Below are 12,021 nucleotides of genomic sequence, written 5' to 3'. Positions count from 1 at the left end.
GTCTATTCTTGTTCTGAGCAATGAAGGCTATTCCATGCGAGAAATTGCCAAGAAACTGAAGATCTCGTACAACGCTGTGTACTACTCCCTTCACAGAACAGAGTAAACTGGCTCTAACCAGAATATAAAGAGGAGTGGGAGGCCCCGGTGCACAACTGAGCAAGAGGACAAGGACATTAGTGTGTCTAGTTTGAGAAACAGACGCCTCACAAGTCCTCAATTGACAGCTTCATTAAATAGTACCCACAAAACACCAGTCTCAACGTCAACAGTGAAGAGGCGACTCCGGGATGCTGGCCTTCTAGGCAGAGTTGCAAAGAAAAAGCCAGACAGACAGAGAGCATGGAGTTGTGGTTTATTAAGGTTTATTAAGGTTAGCTTTACGCTGCAAACAAAGATGAGAAAACACTGTCAGTCTGTGTCCCAAATGACACTCTATTTTCTATATAGTGCACTACTTTGGCCAGACCCCATAGGTCCTGGTGAAAAGTAGCGCACTATAAAGGGAATAGGGTGCCATTTGAGAGGCGGACAGGGACCTAGGCCAGACAATAAGTCCCCTGGATAGGAGAATGATCCACTGCTGGGATGTACATGAATAGAATCCAACACCATGCAGGTTCATGCTGTACATCACAGCATCCCAAATGGCACCCTGTTCCTTAACTACTTCAGACCAGGGCACATAAACAATCACAATGTGGTACTACAGTACGACAGACACAGAGAGGGCTTTTACAGTCATGTCAATTCATTACCAAAAATATACCGTTCATCTGTGTCTGTTTCATTGTGGTAAAAAATAAATACTTTTAATTGAAGGTACTACTGTCCACCACCTTAAACCAGAGTATCACACAACATGTCTTTAAACTGTCCTCTCCTTGTATCCTGTCCTTGTTTCCTCCCCTCCCTTCCTCCCCTCCCCTCCCCCCTTTGTCCAAGACAGAGAAGTCCTTCTCATATAAAGCTAAACTAAGACCCATCCAAACCCATTTCAACCAAACCTACAGGCCAAATAAATATGTCAAATTCTTTCAAATACTCGAGCTACGCTTGATTTAGTTTGCCCAGTACAAAGTACTTGGAAATAATTTACATATGTATTTGACCCAGGTCCCTTATTCATAAAGCGTCTCAGTGTATGAATGCTGATCTAGAATCAGTTTTGCCTCGTAGAATATAAGGATGATTGTAAAGGAGGGACCTGATCTTGGATCAGCACTCCTCCTCCGAGACGCTTTATGAATACAGGCCCAGGTCCGAGTCTTCCAGCTCCCTCAGTCTCAGTGGAGTTTCTCCCACATGACGACCACTAGGATAGCCACCACAGCCAGGCTGATGGACAGCAGCTTCAGCCCCTCTCTGTCCAAGCTCCAGGGGCTCCAGGATGCAGTCAGCACGCCGGAGGAGGGGACGGATCCATTCTGCTGAAGGGACAGCTGCTCCTGTAGAGAGACAGCAGAGACTTAGCCAAGGTTACATTATAGAGTACAGTAGCGGAAGTAAGTTATTATCTGTTGTGTGCTACGGGGACACTCAACATGGTTGCCAGTCCACTCATTATGACATCATTGACTTGCCCATTCAAGGGATTCTATATGTTTAACTCTCGGTCCTTCAGACAGTTGAGGAGAGACTTTTCTCCTCCCTGTCATTCATCTGAACCTGTAGTTAGAGACTTTTCTCCTCCCTGTCATTCATCTGAACCTGTAGTTAGAGACTTTTCTCCTCCCTGTCATTCATCTGAACCTGTAGTTAGAGACTTTTCTCCTACCTGTCATTCATCTGAACCTGTAGTTAGACTTTTCTCCTACCTGTCATTCATCTGAACCTGTAGTTAGAGACTTTTCTCCTACCTGTCATTCATCTGAACCTGTAGTTAGAGACTTTTCTCCTCCCTGTCATTCATCTGAACCTGTAGTTAGAGACTTTTCTCCTCCCTGTCATTCATCTGAACCTGTAGTTAGAGACTTTTCTCCTCCCTGTCATTCATCTGAACCTGTAGTTAGAGACTTTTCTCCTACCTGTCATTCATCTGAACCTGTAGTTACTTTTCTCCTACCTGTCATTCATCTGAACCTGTAGTTAGAGACTTTTCTCCTACCTGTCATTCATCTGAACCTGTAGTTAGAGACTTTTCTCCTCCCTGTCATTCATCTGAACCTGTAGTTAGAGACTTTTCTCCTACCTGTCATTCATCTGAACCTGTAGTTAGACTTTTCTCCTACCTGTCATTCATCTGAACCTGTAGTTAGAGACTTTTCTCCTACCTGTCATTCATCTGAACCTGTAGTTAGAGACTTTTCTCCTCCCTGTCATTCATCTGAACCTGTAGTTAGAGACTTTTCTCCTCCCTGTCATTCATCTGAACCTGTAGTTAGAGACTTTTCTCCTCCCTGTCATTCATCTGAACCTGTAGTTAGAGACTTTTCTCCTACCTGTCATTCATCTGAACCTGTAGTTACTTTTCTCCTACCTGTCATTCATCTGAACCTGTAGTTAGAGACTTTTCTCCTACCTGTCATTCATCTGAACCTGTAGTTAGAGACTTTTCTCCTACCTGTCATTCATCTGAACCTGTAGTTAGAGACTTTTCTCCTCCCTGTCATTCATCTGAACCTGTAGTTAGAGACTTTTCTCCTCCCTGTCATTCATCTGAACCTGTAGTCAGAGACTTTTCTCCTCCCTGTCATTCATCTGAACCTGTAGTTAGAGACTTTTCTCCTACCTGTCATTCATCTGAACCTGTAGTTACTTTTCTCCTACCTGTCATTCATCTGAACCTGTAGTTACTTTTCTCCTACCTGTCATTCATCTGAACCTGTAGTTAGAGACTTTTCTCCTACCTGTCATTCATCTGAACCTGTAGTTAGAGACTTTTCTCCTACCTGTCATTCATCTGAACCTGTAGTTAGACTTTTCTCCTACCTGTCATTCATCTGAACCTGTAGTTAGAGACTTTTCTCCTACCTGTCATTCATCTGAACCTGTAGTTAGAGACTTTTCTCCTACCTGTCATTCATCTGAACCTGTAGTTAGAGACTTTTCTCCTCCCTGTCATTCATCTGAACCTGTAGTTAGAGACTTTTCTCCTCCCTGTCATTCATCTGAACCTGTAGTTAGAGACTTTTCTCCTCCCTGTCATTCATCTGAACCTGTAGTTAGAGACTTTTCTCCTCCCTGTCATTCATCTGAACCTGTAGTTAGAGACTTTTCTCCTACCTGTCATTCATCTGAACCTGTAGTTAGAGACTTTTCTCCTCCCTGTCATTCATCTGAACCTGTAGTTAGAGACTTTTCTCCTACCTGTCATTCATCTGAACCTGTAGTTAGAGACTTTTCTCCTCCCTGTCATTCATCTGAACCTGTAGTTAGAGACTTTTCTCCTCCCTGTCATTCATCTGAACCTGTAGTTAGAGACTTTTCTCCTCCCTGTCATTCATCTGAACCTGTAGTTAGAGACTTTTCTCCTCCCTGTCATTCATCTGAACCTGTAGTTAGAGACTTTTCTCCTCCCTGTCATTCATCTGAACCTGTAGTTAGAGACTTTTCTCCTCCCTGTCATTCATCTGAACCTGTAGTTAGAGACTTTTCTCCTCCCTGTCATTCATCTGAACCTGTAGTTAGAGACTTTTCTCCTACCTGTCATTCATCTGAACCTGTAGTTAGAGACTTTTCTCCTCCCTGTCATTCATCCCCTCTCCGCCCTGTTCCCCGCTCCATACTCCACAATGTAGTGTGGTTATACCAGACTGAACACTGTACTCATCCAGTCAGGTTTCAGTACAGTAGGGTCATGGACATGACCCATTGTCCTCTCTGGCACAGTGAGACCCTGATGAAGGCTAGTGGACATGACCCACTGTCCTCTCTGGCACAGTGAGACCCTGATGAAGACTAGTGGACATGACCCATTGTCCTCTCTGTCACAGTGAGACCCTGATGAAGGCTAGTGGACATGACCCATTGTCCTCTCTGTCACAGTGAGACCCTGATGAAGACTAGTGGACATGACCCATTGTCCTCTCTGTCACAGTGAGACCCTGATGAAGGCTAGTGGACATGACCCCGTGTCCTCTCTGTCACAGTGAGACCCTGATGAAGGCTAGTGGACATGACCCACTGTCCTCTCTGGCACAGTGAGACCCTGATGAAGACTAGTGGACATGACCCATTGTCCTCTCTGTCACAGTGAGACCCTGATGAAGGCTAGTGGACATGACCCATTGTCCTCTCTGACACAGTGAGACCCTGATGAAGACTAGTGGACATGACCCATTGTCCTCTCTGTCACAGTGAGACCCTGATGAAGACTAGTGGACATGACCCATTGTCCTCTCTGACACAGTGAGACCCTGATGAAGACTAGTGGACATGACCCATTGTCCTCTCTGGCACAGTGAGACCCTGATGAAGACTAGTGGACATGACCCATTGTCCTCTCTGGCACAGTGAGACACTGATGAAGACTAAGGGCTATAACACCTTGGTTATTTATCTATAATCTCTGACCATATACGTTTCCCAGATCCCACTGTAGCTTTAAAGACCAGGTTATAATACAACATTGTGGCCAGAGATAATATGACCCGGACTCTCAGGATCAAATGGACATTATTGGGGGTTCAGTCCAGTACAGTTAAGTCTGTCCTAATGTGATGGTGCATTAAAGACTCATCTATAATGAATATGGTAATAGAGATATATCCCACTAGACCAGGAGAGAAGAGACGGACAGGCCTATCATATGATCATTTATAGGGTGGAGGGAGAGAGAGAAGAGAGAGAGAGGGGGGGAGAGAGAGAGAGAGAGAGAGAGAGAGAGAGAGAGAGAGAGAGAGAGAGAGAGAGAGAGAACAGCCTTGAAATACATTAAATATGGAGGATCAATCTGAATGACCATTTTATGATTTTGATATTTCAATTCCACCGGATGACGGTCATTGAAATGTAAATTCCCACACTGCCGCAGTATATTATATATAGATACACCACATTACCAAAAGTATGTGGACACCTGCTCATCTAACACCTCATTCCACAACCAACCATGGACATTAATACGAAATGGTTCTTCCCATTGCTGCTATAACAGCCTCCACTCTTCTGGGAAGGCTTTCCACTAGATGTTGGAACATTGCTGCTATAACAGCCTCCACTCTTCTGGGAAGGCTTTCCACTAGATGTTGGAACATTGCTGCTATAACAGCCTCCACTCTTCTGGGAAGGCTTTCCACTAGATGTTGGAACATTGCTGCTATAACAGCCTCCACTCTTCTGGGAAGGCTTTCCACTAGATGTTGGAACATTGCTGCTATAACAGCCTCCACTCTTCTGGGAAGGCTTTCCACTAGATGTTGGAACATTGCTGCTATAACAGCCTCCACTCTTCTGGGAAGGCTTTCCACTAGATGTTGGAACATTGCTGCTATAACAGCCTCCAGTCTTCTGGGAAGGCTTTCCACTCGATGTTGGAACATTGCTGCTATAACAGCCTCCACTCTTCTGGGAAGGCTTTCCACTAGATGTTGGAACATTGCTGCTATAACAGCCTCCACTCTTCTGGGAAGGCTTTCCACTAGATGTTGGAACATTGCTGCTATAACAGCCTCCACTCTTCTGGGAAGGCTTTCCACTAGATGCTGGAACATTGCTGCAGGGACTTGCTTCCATTCAGCCACAACATCATTAGTGAGGTCGGGTACTGATGTCGGGCGATTAGGACTGGCTCGCAGTCGACGTTCAAATTCATCCCAAAGGTGTTCGATGGGGTTGAGGTCAGGGCTCTGTGCAGGCCAGTCAAGTTCTTCCACACTGATCTCGACAAACAACATTTCTGTATTGACGTCGCTTTGTGCACAGGGGGCATTGTCATGCTGAAACAGGAAATGGCCTTCTCCAAACAATTGCCACACAAAATCGTCTAGAATGTCATTGTATGCTGTAGCATTAAGGTTTCCCTTCACTGGAACTAAGGGGTCTAGCCCGAACCATGAAAAACAGCCCAAAACAATTATTACTCCTCCACCAAACTTAACAGTTGGCACTATGCATTGGGGCAGGTAGTCTTCTCTTGGCATTCGTCAAACCCAGTTTTGTCAGTCGGACTGCCAGATGGTGAAATGTGATTCATCACTCCAGAGAACGCGTTTCCACTGCCCCAGAGTCCAATGGCGGTGAGCTCTACCCACTCCAGCCGACGCTTGGCATTGCGCCTGGTGATGTTAGGCTTGTATGTAGCTGCTCGGCCATGGAAACCCCTTTCATGAAGCTCCCGACTAACAGTTGTTGTGCTGACGTTGCTTCCAGAGGCAGTTTGGAACCGAGGACAGAAGCTTTTTACGTGCTACGCACTTCAGCACTCGGCGGTCCCGTTCTGTGAGCTTGTGTGGCCTACTACTTCACGGCTGAGCCGTTGTTGCTCCTTGTGGTTTCCACTTCACAATAACAGCACTGACAGTTGACCAGGGCAGCTCTAGCAAGGCAGAAATTTGACGAACTGACTTGTTGGAAAGGTGGAATCCTATGACGGTGCCATGTTGAAAGTCACTGAGCTCTTCAGTAAGGCCCATTCTACTGCCAATGTTTGTCTATGGAGATTACATGGCTGTGTGCTCGATTTTATACACCTGTCAACAACGGGGTGTGGTTGAAATGGCTGAAATCCACTAATTTGAAGGGATGTCCACATACGTTTTTATATATATATAGTGTAGATTAGATTGATCTACTTCAGGAGATATGCTTTGCGAGAAAATTGAGATATACATTTTTTATATAATGATTTACCTAAATTTGCATTACCTACACATTACCGACTGTGCTTCTAAGAAATTCAGTCAGTGCTGGCAAGTATCAATTTCCAGTGGATTTCTCCAGGTGGCGAATTAGAGAGAAAGAAGCGACTGTTCAGTCGGTATCAGCTTGACACCCCTCTAGGTCATTAAAGAGCATTATTACCGGGTGAGATACTGTACCACATATCCCTTTAAGCACGCGTTCAACCCCTACACAGACCTGTCTGAAGGCTGTGTGTGTGTGTGTGTGTGTGTGCGTCAGGGATGGATGTGAATGCGTAGCGGGGAAGCAAGCCTCTCTTCTGTAATCCAACCTCATCTCTGATGGACTTTCAAGATTTGTTGATTTTCTGACTCTCCTCTCTCTCTCTCTCTCTCTCTCTCTCTCTACTGACTTCTCATCCTTCTGTCCCTGGTGTGCCTGCTCTTTCATAACTAACGCCTTTTATCTCTCCTCCTCTCTCTCTCTCTCTCGCCCACTCAGCCCTGGGTGCTGACCCCTCCCTGCAGCCGCCTGCTGTCTGCAGCTGGAGACACGGTAATTGATAGAGCTCAGAGGCTCTTCTGAGAGAGACAATGTGTGTGTGTGTGTGTGTGTGTGTGTGTGTGTGTGTGTGTGTGTGTGTGTGTGTGTGTGTGTGTGTGTGTGTGTGTGTGTACCCCCCCTAGTCCCTTCCTATCCCCTACGTGTCTTGATCACAGGAGGAATCTGTCAAGGGGGGACCACGATCACAGGAGGAATCTGTCCAGGAGGGAACACTGTCTTGATCACAGGAGGAATCTGTCCAGAAGGGAACACTGTCTTGATCACAGGAGGAATCTGTCCAGAAGGGAACACTGTCTTGATCACAGGAGGAATCTATCCAGAAGGGAACACTGTCTTGATCACAGGAGGAATCTGTCCAGAAGGGGACACAGTCTTGATCACAGGAGGAATCTGTCCAGTCAGGAATCTGTCCAGGAGGGAACACTGTCTTGATCACAGGAGGAATCTGTCCAGAAGGGGACACAGTCTTGATCACAGGAGGAATCTGTCCAGTCAGGAATCTGTCCAGGAGGGAACACTGTCTTGATCACAGGAGGAATCTGTCCAGGAGGGAACACTGTCTTGATCATTCAATATGAAAGGCTGATCTATCTTGTTGTGGCTGAACTATGAGAGGAACAGCGGTGTACTGCCATGTTCCACCTTCACTCTGGGATGAGAGGAGTGAAGAGGGAGACAACGTCTCTGCTAAGATGGGATGGCCTGGGATAATGGTGGTGGTAGAGTGAGTCCTAACTCATACACTGGTATAATGGTGGTGATAGAGTGAGTCCTAACTCATACACTGGGATAATGGTGGTGGTAGAGTGAGTCCTAACTCATACACTGGGATAATGGTGGTGGTAGAGTGAGTCCTAACTCATACACTGGGATAATGGTGGTGGTAGAGTGATTGTCTTAACTCATACACTGGGATAATGGTGGTGGTAGAGTGAGTCCTAACTCATACACTGGGATAATGGTGGTGGTAGAGTGAGTCCTAACTCATACACTGGGATAATGGTGGTGGTAGAGTGATTGTCTTAACTCATACACTGGGATAATGGTGGTGGTAGAGTGATTGTCTTAACTCATACACTGGGATAATGGTGGTAGAGTGAATGTCTTAACTCATACACTGGGATAATGGTGGTAGAGTGAATGTCTTAACTCATACACTGGGATAATGGTGGTAGAGTGAATGTCTTAACTCATACACTGGGATAATGGTGGTAGAGTGAATGTCTTAACTCATTCACTGGGATAATGGTAGTAGAGTGAATGTCCTAACTCATACACTGGGATAATGGTGGTAGAGTGAATGTCCTAACTCATACACTGGGATAATAGTGGTAGAGTGAATGTCCTAACTCATACACTGGGATAATGGTAGTAGAGTGAATGTCCTAACTCATACACTGGGATAATAGTGGTAGAGTGAATGTCCTAACTCATACACTGGGATAATGGTGGTAGAGTGATTGTCCTAACTCATACATGTCTGCTGTGTTTGTATATAACACCTGCTGCTTTCAACCAAAGACACAGAGCTGCTGAGTGTTCATGACTTCACACCATGTACAGTGTGAGTGAGAAGTGTGTGGGCTTGAGTTAAAAAGACTGCTAACTCAGTTACCTCCCACACATAGCTATAGATCATTTAACCTGATTTACCCCAGGGACAATATCCACCACTCTGTCTCTAACCTATTTTACCCCAAGGACAATATCCACCACTCTGTCTCTAACCTGTTTTACCTCAGGGACAATATCCACCACTCTGTCTCTAACCTGTTTTACCTCAGGGACAATATCCACCACTCTGTCTCTAACCTGTTTTACCTCAGGAACAATATCCACCACTCTGTCTCTAACCTGTTTTACCTCAGGAACAATATCCACCACTCTGTCTCTAACCTGTTTTACCTCAGGGACAATATCCACCACTCTGTCTCTAACCTGTTTTACCTCAGGGACAATATCCACCACTCTGTCTCTAACCTGTTTTACCCCAGGGACAATATCCACCACTCTGTCTCTAACCTGTTTTACCCCAGGGACAATATCCACCACGCTGTCTCTAACCTGTTTTACCTCAGGGACAATATCCACCACTCTGTCTCTAACCTGTTTCACCAGGGACAATATCCACCACTCTGTCTCTAACCTGTTTCACCAGGGACAATATCCACCACTCTGTCTCTAACCTGTTTTACCTCAGGGACAATATCCACCACTCTGTCTCTAACCTGTTTTACCTCAGGGACAATATCCACCACTCTGTCTGTAACCTGTTTTACCCCAGGGACAATATCCACCACTCTGTCTCTAACCTGTTTCACCAGAGACAATATCCACCACTCTGTCTCTAACCTGTTTCACCAGGGACAATATCCACCACTCTTTCTATAGAGGTGAATAATAGAATGATGGGGGGGCTATAGAGAATAATAGAATCCTTGGGGGGGGGGGGGGGGGTCTGTTTCTCCTTGACATCACAGTACCTCTCTCTCTCATCAGAATGTATGGACAACTAATGTAAAACACTTCAGAGGGTGAGGGCTGCTCGCCCCCCTCCTCCCCCCCTGCACTGTAGGAGAAGAGAGCACAGTGAAGTCTGGCTGGGCCAGGTTAGAACAAGGAAGCACAGTGAAGTCTGGCTGGGCCAGGTTAGAACAGGGAAGCACAGTGAAGTCTGGCTGGGCCAGGTTAGAACAGGGAAGAACAGTGAAGTCTGGCTGGGCCAGGTTAGAACAGGGAAGCACAGTGAAGTCTGGCTGGGCCAGGTTAGAACAGGGAAGCACAGTGAAGTCTGGCTGGGCCAGGTTAGAACAGGGAAGCACAGTGAAGTCTGGCTGGGCCAGGTTAGAACAGGGAAGCACAGTGAAGTCTGGCTGGGCCAGGTTAGAACAGGGAAACACAGTGAAGTCTACTGGGCCAGGTTAGAACAGGGAAGCACACTGAACTCTGGCTGGGCCAGGTTAGAACAGGGAAGCACAGTGAAGTCTGGCTGGGCCAGGTTAGAACAGGGAAGCACAGTGAAGTCTGGCTGGGCCAGGTTAGAACAGGGAAGCACAGTGAAGTCTGGCTGGGCCAGGTTAGAACAGGGAAGCACGGTGAAGTCTGGCTGGGCCAGGTTAGAACAGGGAAGCACAGTGAAGTCTGGCTGGGCCAGGTTAGAACAGGGAAGCACAGTGAAGTCTGGCTGGGCCAGGTTAGAACAGGGAAGCACAGTGAAGTCTGGCTGGGCCAGGTTAGAACAGGGAAGCACAGTGAAGTCTGGCTGGGCCAGGTTAGAACAGGGAAGCACAGTGAAGTCTGGCTGGGCCAGGTTAGAACAGGGAAGCACAGTGAAGTCTGGCTGGGCCAGGTTAGAACAGGGAAGCACAGTGAAGTCTGGCTGGGCCAGGTTAGAACAGGGAAGAACAGTGAAGTCTGGCTGGGCCAGGTTAGAACAGGGAAGAACAGTGAAGTCTGGCTGGGCCAGGTTAGAACAGGGAAGCACAGTGAAGTCTGGCTGGGCCAGGTTAGAACAGGGAAGAACAGTGAAGTCTGGCTGGGCCAGGTTAGAACAGGGAAGAACAGTGAAGTCTGGCTGGGCCAGGTTAGAACAGGGAAGAACAGTGAAGTCTGGCTGGGCCAGGTTAGAACAAGGAAGCACAGTGAAGTCTGGCTGGGCCAGGTTAGAACAGGGAAGCACAGTGAAGTCTGGCTGGGCCAGGTTAGAACAGGGAAGCACAGTGAAGTCTGGCTGGGCCAGGTTAGAACAGGGAAGAACAGTGAAGTCTGGCTGGGCCAGGTTAGAACAGGGAAGCACAGTGAAGTCTGGCTGGGCCAGGTTAGAACAAGGAAGCACAGTGAAGTCTGGCTGGGCCAGGTTAGAACAGGGAAGAACAGTGAAGTCTGGCTGGGCCAGGTTAGAACAGGGAAGCACAGTGAAGTCTGGCTGGGCCAGACCTCTACTTAGGTGAATTGCAATTCAACAAGATAATTTTCCACCTGCCGGATTTCAGGCGGGCCTATGGAGGGGTAGCTGTTATGACTACAGGTGTGTGTGTGTGTGTGTGTGTGTGTGTGTGTGTGTGTGTGTGTGTGTGTGTGTGTGTGTGTGTGTGTGTGTGTGTGTGTGTGTGTGTGTGTGTGTGTGTGTGTGTTTATGTATGAATACAGGTGGTAGCCCCCGTGGTACAACTTGTTGCCGAAGTGTGTTACTAAGCCGTGGAAATCTGCTGCCATTACATCTCGGATACCGCCTGGCTGTGAACTGACTTCGCTCCAAATCCTTCACCCCTCTCTCTTTCTATCGCTCTGTCTCTCTCTCTTTTCATTAAATAATCTGCAGAGAGCTAAAATAAACTAATTGGGAGGTAATATTTAAGAATTCCATCTGTACTTTAGCCTCTGTGGAGCGAAGGCTTATGGGAGAAAAGAGGGCCCTCCTGGCTGCTAAGTGCCGGCTCCGAGGGAGGGAGGGAGGGAGGGAGGGAGGGAGGGAGGGAGGGAGGGAGGGAGGGAGCGAGGTATTCCCCTCTGAGGTCACGACCCATTTCCTCCGCCAAATGAGGCAGGAGCAGAGAGTTCTCCAAAGACTGAGGTGAGGTGGCCTGAGTTTCAACATATTCTCTCTCTCTCTCTCTCTCTCTCTCAGCTCAGACGCCTCATTGATCTCTGACCCGTCAACACTCACACAAAGGC

The 12,021-nt window shown here is 47.0% G+C and overlaps 1 protein-coding gene across 4 annotated transcripts in view; it reads right to left on the bottom strand.

Moving 5' to 3' along the window:
* Positions 1–348: 348 nt before the first annotated feature.
* cdkal (CDK5 regulatory subunit-associated protein 1-like 1) overlaps positions 349–12,021 on the bottom strand; it is an 839,461-nt gene continuing 827,788 nt past the window's right edge. For 3 of the 4 annotated variants that reach the window (XM_082974903.1, XM_082974905.1, XM_082974904.1), the window contains exon 15: positions 349–1,448. In XM_082974903.1, the coding sequence (XP_082831029.1) occupies positions 1,287–1,448 (162 nt within the window). In that variant the 3' untranslated portion in view covers positions 349–1,286. 4 annotated transcript variants of the gene reach the window in all.

Source organism: Salmo salar, chromosome 05 (assembly GCF_965601325.2).
Source record: "Salmo salar chromosome 05, fSalSal1, whole genome shotgun sequence".
In the NCBI taxonomy this organism is placed as follows: domain Eukaryota; kingdom Metazoa; phylum Chordata; class Actinopteri; order Salmoniformes; family Salmonidae; genus Salmo; species Salmo salar.
Note: the sequence above shows the minus strand (reverse complement) of the source record. Positions and strands in the feature narration are given on the sequence as shown.